The sequence below is a fragment of the Platalea leucorodia genome (assembly GCF_965183815.1).
Source record: "Platalea leucorodia genome assembly, chromosome: 4".
In the NCBI taxonomy this organism is placed as follows: Eukaryota; Metazoa; Chordata; class Aves; order Pelecaniformes; family Threskiornithidae; genus Platalea; species Platalea leucorodia.
In genome coordinates, this window is record NC_138826.1 from 103,854,684 (window position 1) to 103,880,778 (window position 26,095).

A 26,095-nucleotide genomic window follows, 5' to 3' on the forward strand; every position below is an offset into this window, starting at 1 on the left:
CCTTCCAAAACTTTTCCACATCAAGACTAAAAATAGGTTTTTTTAGAAGACTCAGCAAGTTTTCAAATCAGAACTGAAAAATCAGTAAGCACAGCTAGAAAAAAACCACATATTCAGATGTTAATTTTAGCAGAACCAACAATAAACTTATTGGTATAGTTTTAAAATAGACAGAAGCACCTTACAAGACCTTCACAGATGACTTGTTCCTGTTTGCACAACAGTAACTTAAAGTTCCAGCTGAGTTTTTCTTTTCTTTGAAGATGCCTTCATTATCATCACTACTGAGTACAACTTCAACATATCTTAACTTTGTAGATACTCAGAGTGGACACTGTGCCATAAGAAGTGGTATATTTGCAGTTTATCTTACCTTCTATCATAAGTAAAGTATCTTCAGGCTGTTGAAGCATTTCATCATGCTTTACAAAATGGATAGCTATCTTCCTTTGTTTCTGGTCTTGTGTAGTCCACATTGCAGAATCATACCAGGATGTATTGTGTAATTCTGGGTTTGGGGCAGTAACGGCAGAGCCTTGTAAAATAAAGTCAAAGTCATCTCCATCTGGAACTTCTTGCCTAAAACCATTTCCAAAATGAGTAAGTAAATTCTAACAGCTTCTCCTTAGGCAATCTAGCAACAAGGACAACAGTACTCTGAATAAATTTTAAAGTATAGTCATGAAAGTTAATGTATATACAGGAAAAATAACTGTTGTTATATCAGTTTAAACATTTAGAGTTGTATAGCAAATTATGACAAGATAATTCATTTCCTTGTTAATAAATATGCAAAGTAATCTAATCTTACCTAGGAGCAGAGGCAGCCTAGCTGCTTCATCCACACATACATAAATCCATGGAAAAATAAATATATCAGCTTTATGTGATTGCAGTTGGGCCTTAAAAGGGCCATACAACTGCATACCACTTCAGCAGAGTGAAAAGATTGTATAAGCTCATACAATTTCAAGTTCTATGTTCTAGCCTATTTTACTTTGCATATTTGGGGGGGGCAAGAAAAAAAGGCAGGAGTAGAATAGCTTCACATATGTACTGTAAATGGAAAATCTTCAACTCTGCACCACACTGTTTCTCTCCTGTCCTGCTGGAGTGCACCATTCATGCATTTCCGGTTGTCATCCACAGAGAAGTAATGCAGGCTATTCAAATTTTACCAACATTACCAACAACAGGCAAAAAGCCAGTGGTTGGCACACAAATTAAAAATGCATTAGAATGTCTTCTCCTAAGCGAGACAGACCTGCTAGCTTCAGGTGGAATATGAACCGTGACAAAAAGGACAATGAAAAAAAAAAAAAAAGGCAAAAGCTTGGGCTGTTTCATAAAACACTGAAAGAAAGTAGGTGCCAAGCTTCAGAGTGCAGTTAAAGAAAAAATACTATCAACTCCTGCAGATTATTCTGACGATTTCACTTTCAAACCCAAGAGCATCTGCTTCCACCAGTGAATAGCACAATCCCTGCCTATGAAACCAAACTTTGCTATTCTTCTGCTATGACTGTAGAACTGGCACACAAGAGGTCTTCCTGAACCTGAACTTTCATTTCATGAACACACTGCTGTTCACATGAACTCTTTCCACCTGTGTTCTTGGATTACTATTTTAAATGCAAAAGCAATGGACATAACATAACAGGTCATCTTTCCAGATATACCCATTAAACTCTTCCAGCCTCTACAGCCTGCCTGTAGATTTCCCGCAAAGGCAGGAATGGAATGAATTGTTTTTGAACCAAGCTACACATGAGGGTTGAAACTTCTGTAATGTGGATACATGAATAAAACTACATCCATGTATATCGATATTTTGCTATTTACAGAGAAGCTTCCAGTCAAAGACTAAAAAACAAAAATACATCTCTCATAAGGATTTTATACCCCAAGCGTTACGTGCATCTTACTGCATAAAGTGTTAAAGGACCAAACTTGCATTGACCTTTGTTCAGCCAGGCTCTTCAGCATACGCTAAAACATGAAACAACAACTTCTGCCACAGCAGAACATGTAGGAGAGAAGGATGCCCCTAAATCATGTTTCCTTCCTGGGCCTCTTAACTCACCCAATCCAGGCTGCAGTACAGTTTCACTATATTTCACTGATTCCTTCCACCTGATTCACACAGTTGAGATAAGAGAAGCTAAATTTCTCAGAAAGCACTGCAAGTAGTCCCATCACTTCAGCAGGATGGTGGTAGTAGTAGTAGGAAATATGCTAACTAAAGCCTCACAAATCTATCTGGTTAAAAGCCTTCACTAATTCTGTGGCAAAGAGCAGGCAGCAATATGTGAAACAGGAGGAGACTCAGATGAACAGAAATGAAGACATTAACAAGTCATGAATATATAAAAAGGCTATAGTAGTCATGGAAAATTGTGGGATAAGGATAAAGTTCATAAGGAACAAACAAAATTCTATCAATTGTAGCTGCTTATTACTATACAGAGTTGGCAAATATATCAAAAAAGTGACAAAAGTGGCAGAGAGAGTTGGTAATTATCTCCTTTTTACACCTGGCAATAAAGACCATGTACTTATATGTTGTGAAGATGATGAAGCACTTCCTCTCACATTAGCAACCAAGAGAATGTTATAACAACATCTGATAAGGACGAATATTGTTAAAGCTGCAAGCATGCTACTTTGCATCCAAAAGCTGTAAGAGAAGGATAGTAGGGGCATTTTTTTGTCTCAGTGGCGTTTGTATCTAATAAGTCTTGATTGTGCAAAAAATTTCAAAATGCTAACATGCCATCATTTAATAAAAAGCAATAGTTTACACCAGTAACAGTAAAGCTGTTTGCTTGAGACTGATGGTAGGCTAAGTCAGGCAAAAAAAAGCAATACAGGATTCAGATGATCATGAATAGCACTGTAATGCATGTCACTCAGTAGTTTAATCAAAAATAGGCCCTTTCAAACAGAATTTCTTTCGTTTTTAGATGAATATACACCAGAAATGGCGTATGATTATTTGATACAATGACAAATGGCATTAAAGGCAAAATAAAAATGATAAAGTGGTCAGTGAACTGATTGAGGTAAAAAAAAAAAAAGACAAAAATACCAAGGTGAATGGTGTTTCCCTGATATTTTTGGATCCAGAAAAGATGACTTCTCTGGAAGATACACTTTAGTCAAAGATATTTTATTCATTCACTTGGAGATTATCATACCTTTTTGCATATCCTATTTTAAAACCACAATACAGAAATGAGTACTTAAATACAACTTCGGTATGGGAAAAACTGCACTGCTAATTTGAAAATAAAGAAAAGTTATTGTTTTGAAAGCACTCAAAGGATTCTGTAAATGGAACTCATCTGATGATTACATTTTTCCTACCTATTACCAGTGAGTTTCAAATCTTTGCTCAAAATGAAATACATTTAGATTCAGCTCATTTTACACAAAAAAGAGGATGAAAATACACTGAAAATCTAAGCATCCCAACACATATAGAACAATTCCTAATTACTTTTATTGTGTGAAACACTTACAAAGAGTTGCATTTGGAGCAATGAAGTTTAATACACTGATAGAGCTTCTGGGGTTTGTAAGTTCTCAGCTTTGCTCTAATGCGATACTGTTGAGGAGCCGTGCTGTTCAGAATGGTTTTCAGTTCTGTGTTATGCAAATCCTGGTGATCTGTTAATACTGCAAAATAACAACACACAGACACACACAAAAAGCCATGGATACCTATTAAACACCATAATATTTGGAATACAGGAGATGGCCATTGCAGGTATGCATTTTCCCTTAATTCCCAGCTTCTCTTCCCCTCCCAGTTGCAGCCTCAGTTTTATCACGTTACTACAGCCTTTAAGATAAATCACAACAGGCTGTGGGTGCATGGTATACTTCAGGGTACACAAATTCAACATGTAGAAAAATACAAATGGAAGTAGAATACATAAATATGTTCTATTCCTTTAAATACGGAATAAAACCAATGTAACATTCATAAACTTAGACTCTTAAAATAGCTCTTCCTATAATAAGTAAAAGATATTATTTCAGCCTTTGAGCTGATGTCTCAAAAACGGTTTTGTTCTTTAGTAAAAATAAAATTCCCCTTGAGGTCAAAATGTTTCCTACCTGTAACAGATAACTGCTGACATCTCTGTAAGTGTGATTCAAGATCTAAAATCAAGAAGAATTTCCTAATTATTTTCCTTCCTTCTGTTCTTCTTTATCATGTGGACACACAAAAACGGATAGATAGGCAAACAGATACACATACAAAAGCAAAAGCTGAAAAAAGGAAAATGGAAATCCTAATAATGTATGAAAACAATATAGAAAAAGGAAAAAGCAAAGTAAGCAGGAGACAAACATTAGATTTCAAGAGTTAATGTATTTGAGGAGAAATTAGCGTATACATTAAATAGCAATGCTCATCAAAATGAACACTTTTCAAATGTATACTGTGAATGATACTGCTGACATAAACTGTATTCATCCCCCTGTAATCTTTCTGGACAAGAGCATAGACACATTATTCTAAAAACAACATAGACTGCCTGGTCCCTCCTCTGAACAACCTCTACTACGCAAACACAGTGCAGAAAATACGTGCAAAATTCTTTCTAAATTTGCAGTGTTATGGTCTAGACATGAAGTATTTATTCTTGACTTTTGCACCCTTTTAGAAATATCCTGTCACAGTATGTTAATAATGGCTAAGTAACATAGGATTTTAAAAGCTAGAAACAAAGATGAAGACTACATCCAACCAGCTTTAGAGTTTAATTCATTTTTAGTTATTCTTATTCTGGGCTAAAAATACCATTCAAAGAATAATATAGGATCTGTAGAACCATCTATAAGATACTCCTTTTCCATGGCGCTGCACCGTGCAACTCTGCCACTGACACAACTTTCCATCCAACAGCTTTAGAAGGGTTCCTCAGCAAGCAGCTGTTTAGTAGTGTTTTCAGTGCCTGTCTCTGAGGAATCCCCCTTCAGAGGGAGGGAGTTATGTCACTTTGCTTTCTGATCTAATATAGTATGATTAAGAACACCATCTGTGTTTAATAATTTATTCACTACCTCCTATGAAAGTATTTTTCCATGTATATGAAAGCCTTCTGCTGTGAGACAGAAGGATAGGGTAATGGCAATTTCCAGTCTAATAATCCAAAATAATTCTCTAAGGCTTTGTATGTGAAAGTAACATTATACACTTAGAGAAGCAGTAACTGACCTTATCTTGACCAGATATATGTTAGAAGAAAGGGCAAATCAGCTTTCAATTGCTTACCTGTAACATTGTTAAAAGTGCCATCTAATTCCATTGAAGACATGCTTTCTATATTCTGACTGTCTGCCAGATCCACAGATTCTAAGAAACTAAAAAAAAAAGACTAAATATTTTATAACCTAGAGAAGTCTTTCATATGTATACATACACACACACACATATATATATGGGACTATACATACACTTCTATGAAACTTACTGTTTATACCTGTTTATACACAGATATAATGTTCAGACATAAATTTTCCAGCAGAGACATAAAACTCAGTTGAGACAGAAGTTGCAGGAGTGTGTATTAATGATGCAGATGAGACACTCCAAAAGAAATCTGTACTATGGGAAACAGAATTCCTGATAAAGGAACATGGTCTTTGGTTACTTAACCTTTCCCAAGGGAAAAAAAAAGAGAGTTTATAACCTTTGGAAGAAGTGGCAGGCCACTCAGGAGGACTACAAGGATGTTGTGAGGTTATGCAGGGAGAAGATTAGAAGGGCCAAAGCCCAACTAGAACTTAATCTGGCTACTGCTGTACAAGGCAAGTAAAAATGTTTCTATAAATACATTAACAACAAAAGGAGGGCTAAGGACAACCTCCATCCTTTATTGGATGTGGGGGGAAACACAGTGACAAAGGATGAGGAAAAGGCTGAAGTACCTAATGCCTTCTTTGCCTCAGTCTTTAATAGTCAGACCAGTTGTTCTTGGGGTACCCAGCCCCTGAGCTGGAAGACAGGGACAGGGAGCAGAATGAAGCCCCCATAATCCAAGGGGAAAAGGTCAGCAGCCTGCTACACCATGTAGACACACACACAAGTCTATGGGGACGGATGGGAGCCACCCAAGGGTACTGAAGCAGTTGGTGGAAGTGCTCACCAAGCCACTTTCCATCATCTGTCAGCAGTCCTGGCTAACCAGGGAGGTCCCAGCTGACTGGAGGTTAGCAAATGTGATGCCCATCTACAAGAAGGGCCGGAAGGAGGATCCAGGGAACTACAGGCCTGTCAGCCTGACCTCGGTGCCCGGGAAGGTTATGGAGCAGATAATCTTGAGTGCCATCACGCAGCACATATGGGACAACCAGGAGATCAGGCCACATCAGCATGGGTTTATGAAAGGCACATCCTGCTTGACTAACCTGATCTGCTTCTATGACAAGGTGACCTACTTAGTAGATCTTAGTACTTAGAAAGGCTGTGGATGTTGTCTACCTGGACTTCAGTAAAGCCTTTGACACAGTTTCCCACAGCATTCTCCTGAAGAAACTGGCTACTCATGGCTTGGATGGGCGTATGCTTCGCTGGGTAAAAAACTGGCTGGATGGCCAGGCCCAAAGAGTGGTGGTGAATGGAGTTAAATCCAGTTGGCGGCTGGTCACAAGTAGTGTTCCCCAGGGCCCCTCACTACAAGAAGGACACTGAGATGCTGGAGCGTGTCCAAAGAAGGACAACGAAGCTGGTGAAGGGTCTAGAGAACAAGTCTTATGAGGAGCAGCTGAAGAAACTGGGGTTGTTTAGTCTGGAGAAAAGGAGGCTGAGGGGAGACCTTATCATTCTCTACAACTACCTGAAAGCAGGTTATAGTGAGGTGGGTGTTGGTCTCTTCCCCCAAGTAACAAGTGATAGGGCAAGAGGAAATGGCCTCAAGTTGTTCCAGGGGAGGTTTAGGCTGGATAGTAGGAAAAAATAGGAAAACCCTTCACAGAAAGGGTAGTCAGGCACTGGGACAGGCTTCCCAGGGCAGTGGTTGAGTCCCCATCCCTGGAGGTATTTGAAAGATGTGTAGATATGGTGCTTAGGGACATGGTTTAGTGGTGGACTTGGTAGTGTTAGGTTAACGGTTGGACTCAATGATCTTAAAGGTCCTTTCAAACCTAAATGATTCTATGAATCCTTATGTATATAACGCAGGTCAGAAAAGCATTTATATTATATGCTTCATTTTGAAAATCTTTAGGTCTGACCATTTCCAAGTAACACATATGCACATGCTTAAAATGTGCTCAATGTATTTGCTTACCTATAGCTTTTATCTTTACAGGATTATATGCCATTATAAAACAGAATAAGTATGTTAATGTGGCCAGGCCTTATTATTACATCACTATAAAATAGAAATCTTAATCCCCACTGTATCTTAAGTTTGAAAAATTAGCCTTTATTTACCTATCCCCCCAAATACTTACTCTTCATCTTAGTGGTGCTAAAGACATATTCTGTCCCAGAGTTTCTGGTTCTTACACACATTTACAATTCTAAACTGTACCGTTGTTACATTAGCCTAGAGTTTTCCAGAATCATCTAGGAAAAAAAAATATGGAACTTACGCTTTTAGTTCCTTAACATCCGGGTTACTTTCTGGTAAGACTCCTATTCCTCGACCATAACATGTGCCACCATGAAGATGAAATTCTATATGTGAGACATCTTCATTGTCAGCATTTGCTTGTTTCGTATGAATACTGTAAATTCTCAGAAAACTTCCAATCTTAAAGAAAGAAAACATTGATAACACAAAGTTAGCTATTTACTTGGAAAATTGTAGGCCTTATAAAGCTTCTTGCCTGTTTTCACTGAATCACAGAATAGCTGAAGTTGTCAGGGGCATCTGGAGATTGCATAGTGCAACCCCCGTGCCCAACTAGTCAACCAGAGCAGGTTTCTTAGGGCTGTCTCCAGCTGGGTTCTGAATATTTTCAAAGGTGGAGACTCCAAAACATCTCTGGGTGACCTGTTTGTTCTGCTTTATCAGACAACATTACTGGCAGCAAAGGCTGATTCAGAACCAGCATAAGCCTTCTTACTAAATCTGATTCTCAAGCAGACTTCAGAAGACAGATCAAACGAGCCAATATATTCTTTTCCTGAGGGCACAATTTGTCTTCTGTATTCACAACACAGCCCTCCAGAGACTGATGTGCTGTTATTTGTCCATGTATGATCGCACTCAGCAATTGACCTCATGTCCATCATCATGCATGGCATATTATCTATTTATGTATACACGCAAACACATCTGCTTACCCACATTTCTTTTCCTATCTTGCTCTTACATTACAGATAACATTTTTTCAGCACCAGGACAAAAGGCAACACATGTTAGAAATTCAAAGATTTTGGCACTGTTCCTTACTCTGTTAGATTTTCTCCTCAGGTACATGGACAATATCCTTCTTGTTTTGCTTAGAAATATTTTGTGTTCTCTGAAACAGTTTTGTCAAGTTACATAAATAGACTGATTAGGTATTTGTATAAGCCTAAGAAAGAAGTTATGGAGTGCTGAACATTGAACACATCTTTATAACTTTGCTTTTATTTCAAAATCCCACTCCCATTATCCCTCCTCCCCACCTCCCAAAAAAACCCAAACCAAAACCAAGGTTCTAAAGGTAGATAATCTAGAGACTTAATTATATAGTTAATTTCCCTTTGATGTGTTTTAAAGGCCTTTGAATCAAATTAACTAGCACCCAAATATTTTTTTAAAGTATAACCTAAGATCCAGCTGATAGCTGGCAAGCTACACACATTCAATAACCTGGATTTATGTTCACTCTAAGTATCTTTTAAATGGCCCTATATAAATGATAAATTATTTTAAATTGACTTCAATTAACAGTAATATTAGAGCAGCCAGTCTGTTAAGTCTTATTTCAGCTTCAGCACCTGCTTTAATCAGTAGAAACCTAAAAAGTATTCCCACTAGACTGGATTGGCCAGATCTTAGTATGACACCTATAAATGTATGTATATATGCATAAAAGCAGATAGAGTAGCATCTTGATTCAGGAATCCTCCTCTGTATCAAGGAACAGACAATGACTATATAATGCTGGTATCAAACTGCTCTTTTAAACAATAATCACACATGAAAAAGGCAGCATATTTTCAAATTCAGGCACCAGGGACATAAAAAGTGCACTTCAGCCTGCACCTATTTTGCTTCTGGCATGGAGCTCTTACCAAGGTTTTAATTGATCTGCCCTATTAGGGGATTGCTCATTTTGTTCATTCAAAGCATATCAACAGGACAGCTTGTGCATTTAGATGGTAGCTAAGAGGCTTATCTGAAGGCTTTTTTTTTTTTCTTTCCAGATGCTAAATTTCACTTAATTATGTTGAATATCCAAAAATGCAAGGGACAGTCATATTATAAAACTAAGCTAATAACTACGACAAATGCCTTTGGAGAAAGTTTTTTACAAGTTCTTAGCTAAGTTCTGCTTATCAAATAACCTTATGTCAACATAATAGTGCCAAACTATTTTTTTTTCCCCCAAGAGTAATTTGTATATAAGCAGGAAAAAGTCAATTATAACTGAAGATTTTTTTTCATTCAAAACCATGTATGAAAAAACTAAGTATTTACTATATGTACAAACATAAAACATTAAACATAGGAGAGGAGAGCTCAGAAGCCAAGAATACAAAATGCTGGTTTTGCCTTCTAGTGTGCTGAAATTCATGCAAAAGTCAACCAAATTACATGTTTTACTGCAACACTCAACTACCCAAGATTTATGATCACTATAAAAATATATATTCCTATATATGCATTTTATTAGATCACTTTTCTAAAAACGTTATTGTTCTATATATTTTAATATAACTTAGAACTATACTAAAGAGATGCATTATAATCAGCATTGCCAAATACTGAAAAAGTCCAGAAGGTTATGAATGTCAACACAGACCACCAGACCTGACTGTGCAAGCCAACGTGCAATTTCCATGAATTCCTTTGGGAGGCAGCATTGCTTACTGTTAACAGTGGCGAGCAAATATGGTTGTTATGGCTAAAAATGTTACTGTATTTTTGTTGTTTACAGAATACCTGCAGACCAAACACACTTTATATACTTGACTGATAAGGAACTATAATCTACATTTAAGTAAACAACATGATTTACAGAGCCATCACTAAAAGCAAGTACAAAACCAACTCCTTACTTGACTTCACAGCAGTTCTGTTTATGAGCTACCTATCTCATTTAGAGCAAGTTCATTTAAAATTAAATTAAAGCAATAAGAACAGATTTCTTGCAGTAATATAAAATATACTAATACTCTACTTGCAGTCCAATTCAAACATGACTATTTTAAAAAAACGTATTAAGGCTAAAAAGAATTAAAACTAAGAAGTCACATATGCAGTTCCCTGTAACTAGCCAACTAAACCAACTTTTTAGCGTAGCAAATTCTTATAATTATTTGAAAACATATAGGATTGTATTCACATTTAAGACACTGATGAATTTGGAACGGTCATTTATCATGGCAGTTAAATGTTCACATTTGGCCAGAAAGACACTCATGAAAAGATGCTGTCTTTATCTACAGGAACCGCTTAACAAAATCACCTGTACTACTTTTTATGCCTATTTTATGGCTGATGCCATTCAATGAGATTTCTTTAGCATCATTTTATCATATCGACAGTCTAATTTTACTGAGTAAACTGTTCACAACTTTTTGCAAATGAGAGGAGGCATATCACAGCATTTGGGTGTGGTCCTTTGCAATAAAAAATACCAACTTAAATCCATTAAAGGATTTGAAGGACTTGGGGGTGGGATGGGGGAGGGTGTTGTAGTTTGGTTTTTTTTTCCCTTTTAATGAGTACAAAGACAGAAGTGGGGAAAATACCACTGACAGGTCAAAGGAATGCTACCCAGGCCTGAAAAACATGAAGCTAGATATTACAGCCATGTAACTTAAATAAGTTGCAGGTTGGAAATGTGACTCAGACGTTAGAAAAACAAGCAAGACTTCTTAACCCAAACTACTATCAAAAAAGACATGACATTGTATACAGCAGGAGGAACAGCTGAAAATATTCAAATTCCGCATCTGAAGATACAGAACACGAAGGAAACACTTGTGAAACTATGGACTAGGACTTGTATGCATGCTCAAGGTTAATTGTTTTAATTGTACTATCCAGAAAATGCATGGCAACACAAAATTGATGGTATCAAGCCATAAGAGGAGTGGACAGTACCACATATGCAATGAATGTACATAAGGAAATCTCCAGTCAGTTGTGGACAGCTGGACCCCTACTGTGCACTGCCTGACCAGTGATGCTGTCTCACCTTGATGCTTACCATCTAGCAAAATGGCCCAGATGGAGAAACCCATGTCATAGACCTATTCCTGAGTTGTATGGCAAGGTCAGTGAATCCTGAGAACCTCTGGAAAAACTGGAATAAGAAAGGCTGAAGAATAACGAACTACAACCTATGGGGAGCAACTGCGCTCTGGAGAGTTAGTTGCAGGCTGGGGTTCCTAGAGTAACGAGAAAGCCTTATGCACCCCAGGTAGCCAGAGGAAGAGGGAAATTTGGGAAAAAGCAGTGAGCACCATTGCTTAGTTGTAGCTCTTGCTTGTGTCTTTATGCCCCAGGAAATAATCTGCTTCAGAGATGAGATTTCTGAAAATTCTGTTTGTGCTCTGCTAAGGCAGCAAATGCTGAAAAGCCACAGTCCTACCCAGCAGGAAAGGGAGACCAGTAAATAGAGAGGACAAAAAGTCTACTTATGGTATCAACTGTAGCTTACCTTCAGTATTACTAAAGTTCTCTCCATTGAAAATTGTAAATATTATTTGACTGTCTCAGAAAACGGGATAAAATGCTCATATCTTCAGTGTTCTCTGGACAGACAATCCAAACAAGGAGCTTTTAACAAACTCTTGCAGCAATATCCCTGACACTGTGCCCCAGGATTTGCTAAAAATTCACTGTAATACATTACCCACTTTCTCTAGACTGTAGTGCTTAGAGCTTCCTTGTCTGAACATGTGTCTACAGATACAATTTTAAAATAAGAACCAATATTTCAGGTTTTTTTTTTTTACATCTGCCCTTCTTGGTATCGAGGCTGCGTAAAACAGATTGCTCCTACATAAAACATCATTTCAGAGCTGCAACTGTCATTGCAAATGGTACACGACAACATGGGAGAGTGTAACCTAACAATTCCATAACAATTTACATTAAAAAAGGCAATTCTAAGCTACTGTCAAATGCAGAAGAGATGGCTGAAAAATAGTGCACTTTTATTGTTTCTGAAACCATAAACTGGCAAAACATCTAGTACAGTTTCTGTCCACACTGTTCTCATGTTCACACTCAGGAAGGTGCACATGCACACATTAAACACTCTCCAGTTTTCTACTTCTACATAAATAATTTTAAAAAAAAAATAAATCTTTGTGTAACAAGACCCTGAACTAAATAAAATAATATAGAGTATTTCAATTATACTTTCTTACGATATGACATGATTTCCACTAGTATTTAAAAACAAACCTTTTATTAAATCTTCCATTTTAGGAAAAGTCCCCAAATTTTTTATTATCTTTAAATTATTCTGTGTAATAAAACTAATTACACATTAATAACCTGAACTTAATAAATCTTCCTAAAGTTTAATTGTTAGGATATCAGCACTTGTTCTTCAATAACTCCACTAAGACAATACACTAAAAAGCAGTGTTCAAAAATGATCTAACTTAAAACTTCTACAGCTTGCATGAGGGAAACTACTGCAACTTTGGACATAGCCAGAAGGAGAAAAACAGGCCGTGTTGCTCAGTAGGTCAAACCAGGTTTCTTAACAGTGTCCTTAGACATTAGAGCTTCTGCTACACAGTACAGTATCCAGCAAAGGCACAGATGCTTTAGAGAGAAGAAAGAAAGGGCTTATACGATGGAAAAAGAAAAAAAGAGAGAACTGATGAAGACATCACACGTACTACATATTCAATAGGAATTCCTGAATATAAATAGGAGAGACTAATAAAGGGAGTATCATCAGCTACTCAAGAAAATACATTTTATTAAAATATTTTTTTCCCTTAATTTTCAAAACATATTGCTTCACTGGAACATCAGCAGTTAGTTATATCAATAGATTACACCAGTTAGCAAGAGGAAAATTCTGGAAGAGAACCTGTAAGTAATGAAAAACTTCTGTGAGTAAGTTTTGTTATGAGTTCTTACACAAAAGCAAGTTATTTTGCTATCTGTCATTTACTTATGAACAGGAATTAATATATCAAATTGATTTCATGTCTGCTGATAGCCCCAGCCTAACAAATGGCTATCACTTATCTTTATTTTCTGGTAAACATTTTCTTAAATATGATGCCTGGGTATAGAGGGCAAGGCTTAAAATGAAAGATGTATTTTTTGCTAACACTGTATTCAGAAGCAAGATGGCAGTATTGCTGAAGATCAAATGTTTAATTATGTTTTTGCTTTCTCTGTCTAAGCATAATCAACATTACTGACCCACTAAATGAAGATTGCACGGCAAATTGCAGAAGTTTATAGAACAGAAAATCTTTTATTGACTTTAGAATTACAGGCCTATAATGGGACTACAAGTTTACCCCCACTTTATATCATTTAAAAAATAATTCTAAGGGATAGAATACATTTTCTGAGTGCATTATTTTCACAGGATTATATATGATATTACAGTGTCTGAAAAGAACTGCTTAATTGGAAGAATTTTTTCATGGCAATTTTAGGGTAATGAGGCTGTTTTACACATGTTGAAGGAGTTCTGCATTCAAATAAAAGGTATGGGAAATACAGCGAAAAATAGAGAGGAACATTTGAAACTCATTAACAGCAGAACTGAACTGATACATTCTCTGAAGGGAATTCTAAGCAGAAAATAGGCCACAAAACAAGAGTTAGAAATATCAAACTGCGCATTACCTTAAGTGATTTTGCCAGTTGTACATGGTTATCATAGACTAGAACGTCCACCGTTAGATTTCGCAGCTGATGAAGAAGAACTTTTTCTCCCTCCAGGTCTCTTGCTTCCACAGGCACCTTCCATGTTGGGTAGGGACATTTTGTGCCATCCCATACCTGCAGTGCAAATGAACTATTTCAATATGCTCAGAATAATTTAGATTGATATTTTAAATAACTTTTATTTTTTTAAAACAAATTTGTTGTTTGATTAAAAATTTATGACAATAAGAAATCTTAATTGGACTCTCAGTCTTAAAGTCCTTTAATTACTTTAATTAGATATTATGGGTTTTTTTTAAATTATTATTCCTTACAGAGTATAAAATAGAGAATATGATCAAGTGTTCAGAACTGGGATTTTTTAATATTAAAAAAAAAAAAAATCAGCGCTAGCAAAACCTCAACTGCTTATCCAGCAGTTACAGCTATTAGAATTCACCACATGCAGAACTGTCTATATTTAATATTTTAATCCTGCTATAGGTTTTTTTAACCACTCCAGCTACAGTATGTGAAGATTGAGTACACAGCATATACTCCCTTAATTACTGATGATCTCCTACATCAGTATGCACTGCCAGTTATCCAGTACATATTAGAAAAACATCAGTATTTAACATATACTTAATAACAACTATTCTAAAAATTGTTTGCCTAAAACTAAGTTCTTGATACACTTAAGTATTGAAATAGTAATAGAGTTATTTTTGAGCTATCAAAGTTATTGTGAAAAAGTAAGATTACCAACAGACTTAGCACTTCGGAACCAAAATCTTCCTACTTAAACCAAACATTAAAATTTCAGTGATAGCTGCTTATGATATATTCTGTAAACTATGGTTTCCTGAATTCCTGAAGATACACTCTTCTCAAAGACAACAGAAATAACGGTCTGAAATACTGACATACAAAAAGAAAAATCTAGAGGCATTTAGACTACAAGACTGAAATGCTGCATTTCACATGATTTCATGCATGTAGGTTCAACAGAAGCTAATTTTCAGACAGTCTGTGATACCAAGGCATTTTTTTCCCAGGAGTTAGGCACTGCAGAGGGGGAGAAAATAGGACACCAAAGCTTAATTTTTAAAGGGTTTCTACCCCTTATGCTTAACTCCTGTGGATCAAAGGACCCACAGGAAAAGATCTAAGAAGCAGCAAAGCCATGTGTAAATACTCTGAGAATAACTCATAGTTGAAATACTCATCCCAAATCAAGAGATAAAAGGGAAAACTGTTCACAGTGAAAACGATCCATAACATCAAATTAATGTTCCCAAATAAGAGTGTACTCTGAAGGACCCGGATAATGAGGTGGTACATGCTGCCACAGATTAAAAAAAAAAAAAAAAAAAAAGCCTATTATCTTCTGATCCTGTACCATGAAATACTTAAAACCACCTTTGAAAGAGAGGTTGCCTGTTGCTTGAATTATCCAGCTTTGCCATCTTCACTTTACTCAAATTATGGATGAAAACACAGAAGCCCTGGTTTCAAAAACCAACACTGGTCTAAAAACCAACACTGATTAAATTAATTCTGGATAAGAAACAGCAAATGGTTCCAGTACTAGTCATCAACAGACTGGTGCTAAGGAATAGTTAGTGACAACCTTTGATCACCATGGTCGGCAAAACACTGAAATGGGAGAGACACAAATGAAACCTGTTTCTCTCTTCAGCAGAGAATGCTAATTGTATGACATAGCTTAACGTAGACAATTTAACTGACAGACAGAAGGAAAGAAAAGAGTAATAGTAAAACTCTTATAAAAGGCATAAATGACAGAATAATTTCTAGTGTGAGTTTTTTAGTCTCCACCAGTTTGAACAACAAAATTCTCAGAGAAAGGTAAGCACTAACAAGTTAGCAATACCGTCTTTATGCCGTGTCAGCCTGAGGTGTTGTGCATATCCCAATTAATTTATCAAGTGTAATACTAAGAGCTATGTTATGGGTGATGCACAAAATCACTGAAATTCTTTTGAGTTGTCTTTGAAGCAATCCCCACTAGTTACATGAGCTCAATGCTTAAAATAATATTTATATTTTATAATACAATCAACCATTAATGTAATTGATATGCTTGGAAAGACATAATAAATTTAAATCATTACTATAAACATATAACCACAATAATATAACAATAATATTTAATGATCACTCCATTTGAGCTGATATTGAATTTGTTTTTGTTTTTTGTTTTTGTTGTGGTGGTGTTGTTTAGCGAATCAACAAAATAATCAGAGACCTGCCTACAATTTTTTTAAAAGGCTTTTCTTCTATCATGACCAACATTTGATATGAGAAAGGGATTTTGCCATGCTTGAAAAATGGAGGAAATTAGCAACAGCATACCGATGTTAATCTACCATTTTTAAGCTTGTCTGATGTATTTTAATACAGATTTAAGTATTTAGTATTTTATACTACTAAAAGAAATATACTGTCAAAGGAATTACGCATCAGAAAAATTTGATATATCGTTATTTGATTTCAAACTTTTATCCTCCTAAGCCTATCCTAAGTCATTATATTTATTATACAAAACTGACAAAATCAACTTCAGATCTTACAACATAGAAAAGAGTGTAAAGAAATATTAATAATTTAAGAAAACACTTGTCTCTGTCCTTGCAAAGGGTCCTTCAATGCTGAACATATACTTATTAATGAACAACTTAATTACAGTCCACAAAGTTCTGAAATTTTACTGGGTCTCATTTGACATCTGTTTCACAAGGGATAATTAAACAGAAATATTTGTAACAGCTGCAAAGCATATTATAGGATGACACAAGGTTTGTTTCTGTGTAGTGCATGCATTGTTCTGCACGAGAAAAATCTTTGCTGCTTTAATGAAGGAATAATGCAGTGTGCCATTTCTAAAAATGGTGTAACAATACAGCTTAATACAGTAGAACCAATAAATAATTTTATGAAGTCATAAAATGGAAAATAACAGGCTGTTTATCACTCACATTTTAACAATAAACTTATAAAAGAAAGAAAAAAGAAATACAGAGGAGTTTCAGAATAACACCAGACTGATACATCTGGAGCTAAAACCAGGAAAATTAATGCAGACCTCCTTTTTTATTTAGCTGATGTTAAGGATCACCCTTGGAAAGCACTCTCCTGTTGTATGGCACTTTGCATTTTGTACTTTCAGTGAGCACTGATCCCCAAAGCACTTAAGTGTAACTAAAAGAAGCTACCTAAAATCCATCAAGATAGACAACACAATACATTCATTCATTTTCTAGCTAGTGCTACTTACTGCATTAATTATATCCAGCAGATCTAGAAAAACGAGCAATAATTGCTGCTAACTAAAAAACAACGTTAAAATTTAGAACCAACAATATTTTTCAACTTTAAGAAAGCTTGCAATATTTATCTACAAATGTTTGTGAAACGATGATCCATACCAATGCCATCTTACAAAACCTCTCTAAAGAAATAAGTCTGATGAACAACTTCAAAGAGAACTGGGATTTCTGTTTTGTTTCCATAGAAATAAAATGGTCAAGGATCATAAATTTGCTTAACCTCGAAATATTTATCTACATAACATTATTTAAATCAATGAATATGTCTGTTTTATCAAAAACTGAACCATAATGTCTTAATAAATAAATCTAACAAATTCTTCTAAAAAAAATAAATCTACCTTTAGAAGAAAAGAAGATCCATCCACTTTTGCTTTTCCTACCAGCTGGCAAGTGAGATCAAAGAACAGCATTGGTTGAACACCAGCCAATTTTGCTGCTGGTCCAGAGATGGAAAGATTACTGGCTGCCCAAACACGTAATTCTTCTATTGTTTTTTGTTCTTCATCCATGAAAGTGTACACTTTGCTAGAGGTTCGAGGAACTATTGGTGCTCCTACAGTTCCATCAAATGTCAAGGATGCAAATCCCACACTGGTAATTCCCTGCATCTGTCCATTGTATTCCCTGATCTATAACAAAATATGAAGAAAAATAAATAAATGGTTGCACTGCATCGAAATATACATACAGTTCTGTTTTATCATGTGCATGAAGAACGGGCCATTGATCATTTTTTGTTCTTGGTGCTATTAGGAGAACGGAGTCAAAACAAAAACAAAACAAAAAAAGGAAATTAACATTAACAAGAAAACAAAGTGAATAAGCAGAAAATATAATCTAACACAAAAAATTTCTTAAAGAGGCAGACTAATACCTACCTGTACATATACAGCATCAGTGCAAAGTATTTTATTCACAAATCTCAAAATGTTTGTGTGGGGAACACATCAGGATTGCTTTTACAGATGGGAAAACTGAGGTGCAAGAGAAATTAAATTTTAGGGGTCACACAGCAGAGTGCTGGCAGAGCAAAGTTATTACGGATTCTTGTTTTCTGCCTCTCACAATAGCCTCATTTCCTGATATTATGGAACTGAAAAAGAACATATCAGTTCTAGGAGCTATTTTTTTTTCTATAAAGCAAACAGTGACCAGCTTTCATCCCTTGAATTATGAATACAGCTTTCACAATTACTCTTATGTCTACTGCTCTACACATGGCAGGTTCCCTGTATCCTGCTGATTTAGCTATGTATCTGCTACCATACAAAACACAGTGTTCAAAGTGTGAAACATTCCTTCAAGGATCTAGTCTAGTCTTCTTGTTCCCTGCACTTTATATCTATATCTATATCTATATCTATATCTATATCTATATCTATATCTATATCTATATCTATATCTATCAAAGCACTGTGTGACTCATTATCCAGAAATCTCAAACCAGCTGTTTTGATCCATCCTTTTTTAATCAAAACTTGCTTACCAAAAAAGCAACAAGACTTCAGAATATAGCATTTGTGAGACGATCTAGTTCAGGATTCCCAGTGCTCAATTTTCAAATGGTTCAAAATCCTACTGATTTAAAAGTGCAGAATCTGGAGAATGTGACAGAAGTTCTAAACAGCAACATTTTTTACCAAAACATTAGCATGATTTAGGCCTATATTTTATAAGCTCACTGAAATTTAAAAAACACACAAATCAAGTATTCCTTGGAAATTCATAAACAATGCAGTTCAATCTTGGTGACAGGAACTCCTTTAATCCCTGCTACTTTGACATAATGCATAAATGCATTAAGGATCATCTCTAGGATAAACTTTCATTTACTTAAGCATTCTCCAGACCTGACCAATGGAACACATCCATTCATGATGTAGTTTTTCTTCATTGTAACACTGAAAAGCTTTAGTCTTTTAACCTTTACGTTTAAATATTGAAAATACAAGAAAAGCCAATGGACAAATCAGGAAAATACATAGTTTCATAATCAATTCATGCCCATTACCCATGACCTGGAAAAAGATGTTCCACTATAACACTAAGACATTATCTAATATAAATACACAGATTTACTTTAGTTGCTTCCACTGTCATTATATTCCATAGCTTCTCAAAATAGGTTACATCCAGAAGGGAGGAAAACTCTTTTTCATCATTTTTTCCTCATTCATCCGCTATCAAAAGGTACTTCAAGCATATTTTTAAGTATCTTGTCTGACATGTCAAATGATTCTCAAAGTGTTTTAACTTCCAATTTACCTACTTATTTATTTTTTCACTAATTCTTTTAAATCGTGATCAAAATATCTTTACTTCTTTCTTACTAAAAATTCTGTCCTAGACCTCTAGCCTATTTATGAGGGCTCTAAACCTTTCAGGAAACCAGTTCAAGAAACTACTTTGTCTCCCTGGGCTTCCACTAATATTTGACCACAGACTATTTTCCCCATTTCCCAAATCCTTTATGTCATGTTTTGAGCATTCATGAGGCTGTGCTTGAATATCCTGTACTTCTGACATCTCCTAGTACCCTCATTTAGTGGATTTGAAATCAGACTTAATGTAGGGAAAGGCAGTTATAAAATAACGAAAGAAATAAGATATTTAATAAGGTAAACCTGAAGTGTCATGGTGAGAAAATTACCAGTGATCTTGAAGCAAAACCAAATGTCCTTTAGGCATAGGTATGTGAAGAAGCCACTGAGTGGTCTCAAAGGTAAAAGCGTTCAACAACATTATTTAGTGAACAACAGAACAAACAGGAAAAGTAAATGTAGAATGGGTTACAGAACAAAACATTTCATATCTGGAAAATTACATATGCCAGACCCACAGAACAGATGACGGTCAACAGAAATTCTCTGGGCTTGTCCTTTAAAAACAAATCATTGCTAAAGTGATGAGGAATCACTGGAGTGTAAAATGAACAAAATCCATGGGCAAATGTTGTTTCGTTATGGCACTCTAAGTAGATCTCAGATCAAGTTAAGCAGTGGTACTGTAAACTAGTTATATTTTCCACACACAAATGATTTTGAAATTGAATTAACCTTAGGGAAAAGAGCTAATCTGAGACTTTTGTATACAATGACAATTCCCCCTCAGTAGATTTTATGTTATTTCTAGAGGCCTTGGGGATTTTTTAAAAAATAAGGGGAGGAGGGGAGAACAGGGAAGGGAGGCAGATGGCTATCGCTTTAAAAATTCCCTGAGAATTTTAAATAAATTCAATAAATAATGGTTGCTAAACACAAATACATTCTGGGACAAAACCAAAGCAGATACAATGTATTTAGCTTGTTCTAAGGAGGTAAGTAAACTCCAATACATATTCTGGGAGTCTTTGGCATAGTTTTTATAAACTAAAGAACAAAAGGTGAAATGTCACCTCAACAAACTGCATGAACAATAAACTCTAGTGATTTCTATGGGTTACAACTCTATCCTGAATATGCTCATTGAAAAGAAGCTAATCTTGAAATATTTATAAATAGATTTCCAGCAACATAAACCACCTGAATTTTTTTTTTTTTTTAACTGAAGCTGGTGTTATTCACCTCACTCAATGGAAGAGAAAAGCGTGATAGTAAGCAGTCTATAAAGCTGGAATAATAGCATCTCCATGGTAGTTTTCCATCAAAACTGATTGTTAAATTGCAGAAGCAAAGGACTATTATGAAACTACTGCAGTCACAGATCATCTTAGAATATAAAAAATATGCCCTGTAAAACAACATATACTAAGCTAATGTACATGTTCTTACACTGAGAAGGAAGATTTCCTAAAATGAATTCCACTATTGATTTGTGGAAGGATCAGGAAATCAAGATAATATTTTGAAACATGAGTACATTAAGCTTAAAACTTGATTATGATTTATACATACAAAATTATTTCAAGACATTAAGTTGTGTTGTGGTTTGGGTTTGTTTTTTTTTTTTTGTTTGGTGTTTTTTTTTTTTTTTTTTTTTTTTACTTAAATTATTGCATTGTCTGAAACACACTGTCCAAACTCCTATTCCAATTTGAGTGTACATTCAGCTGAAGACCTCATTGTAAGGTATCTTTTACCTAAGCGGAAGTAAAAAACTTATGATCCCTGTGATTCATGGTTGACAACAAAATAATAGAAGATCAGTGTTCACATGCTGCTACCCAGTCTTCTCTTAACTGCAGAAATGGAGTATATATGAGATGCTAGTGAAAAGGAAAGAAAGAGTGCAAAATTGGCTACAGGCAATATATCCGCAAGAATGATAGTTACTGTGGTGAGCAATGTATTCCCCTCAGTTAAACACATGTATACAAGCACATGCCATTCTGTGTGACACAAACAGGATTCAGTTGACACAGAAGCAAGATATCTTATGCAAATAAGCAGTGACAAAAAAACCCTACATATGGATTATATTTCAAGTGAAACTCCATCCCAAAACCTATACAGGAGCTTGGGATAGTGCAAATAAAAGAACACAATATACTAGGTGCCACACACTCTTCTAATTTGTTATTATAAATGATGGCTATGAAAAAGGATTTCTTTCTAGTAGGTGGATAAAAAAATTTACCTTATGCTAGGGGATGGGAGTTCCAAGTCAACAAGGGATGCCCTTCGATTCTTCCCATTCACTCACCACCTTACACAAAGTTTTAGAGACAGATCACTGCACTTTAACTTGAAAAATGGTCTAGAATAGCTGAAGCAGATACTTGATGGAAAAACATAAACAAATAAAACATAGGTTTTCCATTGTGTCAAGACAAAAAATAGGTCACTTAGACAGGTATTTAGCTTATTTCCTTGGGATCTTTGTTTTCTATTTTTGGCTGCACAGGTAGCCAACACAGAACTGAATGGCATCTAAGAGCCACTGGTCCAAGATAGCATGGGTTTCAGACCTGTCTGAACTGAACAACAAAGCCTTTGAAACTTGGAAACACCCCATAAGTATTGCTTACCATTTGAGCAGTGATGGGTTATAAACAAAGGTTGCTTTCTCCTGTTAAATGCTATTACTTTATCAGCGGTTCTGACATTTTAAATAAGAAACAAAGCAGAAGCAGGTTGACAAGATGCCTTGTTAAAAAATTATGTTTATATACCTCAAACTAGCTGAAAAAAAAATCCCAAAATAATTGTCCTGAAGTCTTTTAGGGTATGAATGGCCCCAACAATTTCTTTCCTAAATGGCCTTTCTGTTAAATGGAAGTTGATCCTAAGTACTTAGAGAAAAATCAAAGTCCTGTATTTATTATGATTTGTCCATCTCATACACTGTAGCCGCTGAATACAATACAGTGTATGTCCAGCATCACCTACAAGGATATTAATAACTAATCCCCTTAATTTGTCCCTGTTCCACTGCTGCTGAAAGTCTTGAGCTTTATTAAGAATTGCACAGGGGTAAGAAGAGGCTAGAAGTTAGAGTAGGACCTTTGGGGATGTTTCTCACTAGCTGTCTCCAGACTTGGCAACATGAGAATGACTTCAGTCCTACAATCTGGAAACCTACATTTTTACAACTAATCTGGAAACAGGAAATGCTTGCTTTCCATTCTGAGTGTCATGCAGTGCGTGATGGGATGGAAGGCTAAAAAAAAAAAAAACCAACAACCAAAAAACCAATCACAAACACTGAAGACATACTTCCAAGCTAAAACAAAGTTGCAGATCAAGCATTTGAATGATATACACATACTATAACAGAACATGCAAGCTGACATATGCTCCAATACCAAAAAAACCTACGATTTGTTAAAATTGTTACTAATTTAATAACTTACTGCTCAAAAATATGCTAGACAACTGAATCTGAGCCTTAACAGCACATCAGATCCAGAGATTAATTTCTTTGTAAAAGTTTGATGATTGTCATTGATGCTGTTTATATGAAAAAAGTTTCCTGTCAAAAAAACCACCCAAATGCATTTGGTATATTTCCTTATATTTTGTAAATATTTTCTCACATTATGTAAACTACAGGCTAAATATGTTTGGATAATATGGTATACTGATTATGTTTTCTTGTATTTTAATAATGTAATCCTAGTATATGTGTACCTCCAGCTGTATGAACAGAGAGGTATAATGAAACAGAGAAGAAATTTGAAGTAACTTAGTAAATAATCTCTGTCCTTATATAAATTAAATGACTTTGAACATGTTTAAATATAACAAGAAAACTGAACTACAAAAGCTATCTGCAGGCACCTTCCGAAAGAAAGTTAACAAGGCTAGTCATATGAAGCAAAATGAATTTTTATGAAGACATGAAAAATATACCTAGATATTAAGAACATGAATTATAGCTTATGCTTTACTATTCCTGAGAATTGCTGTCTGCAAAATAATCTTACCAGAAACATCTGCAGCAATGGAAATACAATTAAAGAAGAAAATGATCAATACATTGTACATTTCATTTACCAGTTCACCTGAATATATTATAACTATTCTGTGGAAAAAAAATTGTATGCAAAAAGTATACATACTTAAACTAGCTGAAATAATTTCTGTTTTGATAATAATTAAAAAAAACAGCAGGCATTGCGATACTGCTTTAGCAATACTCCTCAGAGAAAGTGGCATAGTACATTTGAGAAAAATTCTAGTATAGTAAAAAATGACTGTTTTGGAATATTTCCTACATATTTAAGACATGATCAGGTAACTTGACCAGAAGTACACAGTTGAAAATTTCAGAAAACATATGTGCAAAGTTCTAAGACTTCAAATTATGGAGAAACGTACAGTCAATATTTCCTGAAATTATTTACTATAGGACAAATACTTGTTATTAATTTAAATTCCATCAAAACTTCAGTGATCTGCATGCCTTACACAATTTTTGAAGGGAAGCCAAAAGCAATAGTAATACTAGTATTTCTGAGAAAAATGGTGGTTTCTCTGTGTTAAAAAGAATCTCATAATTGTTTACTAAAAAAAATTGAATTGCTTCCACTTTTCAGAGCAAGAACTTGAAAACAGGGTTGCAGTGCTGCAGACAACATGTTCTTTGATATCCTTTTTGGCAAGTCTCAAACCTAACTTTGGCCAAGTTTATATATTTGGACCACATTTACTCAGAGGACACTAAGAGTCTGGCAGCTAAATTCTGCCAAAGTTTAATGTTCACTCAGTATGTTCTATATCTAAGCTCCAGACTTTCCTCTCTCATCCTTATCAACCTGACAGCTATGTCTAGAGCTGCCTAGGAATAAGAAGTGAGCAGATACTTCTCCCATGTCTCTCTCTCAGTGCCTTCCATATTGCATCAAGTAGAAAGAAAGAGCAGGAAATCAACTTTCATGGGACAAATTGGATTAAACTAAAGGAGGGAATACACAGAGACATGGAAACCATTAGCAAAGTGCATAAGTAAGACTGCTCCTAGAAATAATGGCACACTGGTTTAAAGATCAGAGTAGGTAACCTAGTGCAACAAATGCTATGTTAAGTATTACTAGGTTAAGGAGAGTGATACACAAGAAGACAGACAGGACAGAACTAGTAAGGATAACAAAAAAGGGAGTGTGATCAATCCGTCTATGTTTTTACGAAGCCACACTTCATATACTTGATATTCAGATTCCCTCTCCTCTATGGACAGACAGCTCAGAAACTCACTAGCAAAACATACATCTTATACTTGTCAACTGACTGACCTATGGAGGGAATAACTATCTATATCATGGCTATAAAGTACTTTTGCTCAAAAAATCAATGTGTTTATATTGTAAATCTAAAGAGTTTGAACCAAATGGATATGCAATTGATGGTATGCAAGAATTTGTTTTTTCTTGCTGTTTTGCTCCATTTTGTTATTCTAAAGATCTAGGATGCCACATCTAACTGCAAAGCTAAACCACTAGAATTATAAACCATAATTATTCCAAAGTTAGTAGATGACACAGTTTCTGTTGTATGTGCAAACACAGTTCAGCTCATGGTGCATTTATATCATGATACCCCATTCCATCACCCTATTTTTCTACAGGACATTTTCCTATGCAGTGCATAACTTGAGAAGTGCAGTGGTGATGAATTAGTGCTGTGTAACAAAGAAGCTGTCATCTTTAAGACTCCTACTTCATTTGTTACAGCAACTGGAGCCTATGTACGTAAGAAGTTAAGGCACGAAAGTAAGAGAGGAGAATAGTATCAAGATTACTACAACAAAAAGCTAGAGAATTAAGACTTTGTAATTCCTACAGGAATTGCATTATGCTGAGGAAGTCATATAAGTAAAGTTTATAATAAGAGGTCACTCCTTTGGTCTTCATTCTGCAAGTGCTCCACGAGTCACACAGCTCTATAATGTTGTATATTTGGGAAAAAGACCCACCAAAACACATCCTAGACAGTTACTGTATCAGACAACTAGAGTACACTGAACAAGATGAACACCTAAATAAGAATGTGCTTCACTTTTCTCCAATTCTCAAACATTAAAATGGAAATCAAATACCAATTCACTTCACTGGGAGTGAGGAAATAAATTCTTGTTTGTGAATCACTTGGAGGTAATAAGGAATACTAGAGAAAAGCCAATGAGGAAATTACTCAAACCCTGCCTTGATGATAGAATTGTTAATACAAGAAAGGCAGAATACAAGCCAAAACTCCCAAGTCAAGTGAGGATAAAATATTGCAGATTTAGTCAGTACCAGCAGGTTGCCTCTTCCCTCTCTTTAAC

General features: G+C 35.4%; 1 protein-coding gene across 6 annotated transcripts in view; it reads right to left on the reverse strand.

Moving 5' to 3' along the window:
* The window catches only part of POT1 (protection of telomeres 1), a 79,076-nt gene that overhangs the window by 13,407 nt on the left and 39,574 nt on the right, over positions 1-26,095 (reverse strand). For all 6 annotated transcript variants that reach the window (XM_082310860.1, XM_082310859.1, XM_082310862.1 and 3 more), the window contains 7 exons: positions 17,731-18,021; positions 14,016-14,171; positions 7,612-7,772; positions 5,288-5,376; positions 4,123-4,167; positions 3,522-3,678; positions 374-579 (listed from right to left, as the gene is read on the reverse strand). In XM_082310860.1, coding sequence (XP_082166986.1) covers positions 374-579; positions 3,522-3,678; positions 4,123-4,167; positions 5,288-5,376; positions 7,612-7,772; positions 14,016-14,171; positions 17,731-18,021 — 1,105 coding nt within the window. The remainder of the gene's footprint in view (positions 1-373; positions 580-3,521; positions 3,679-4,122; positions 4,168-5,287; positions 5,377-7,611; positions 7,773-14,015; positions 14,172-17,730; positions 18,022-26,095) is intronic.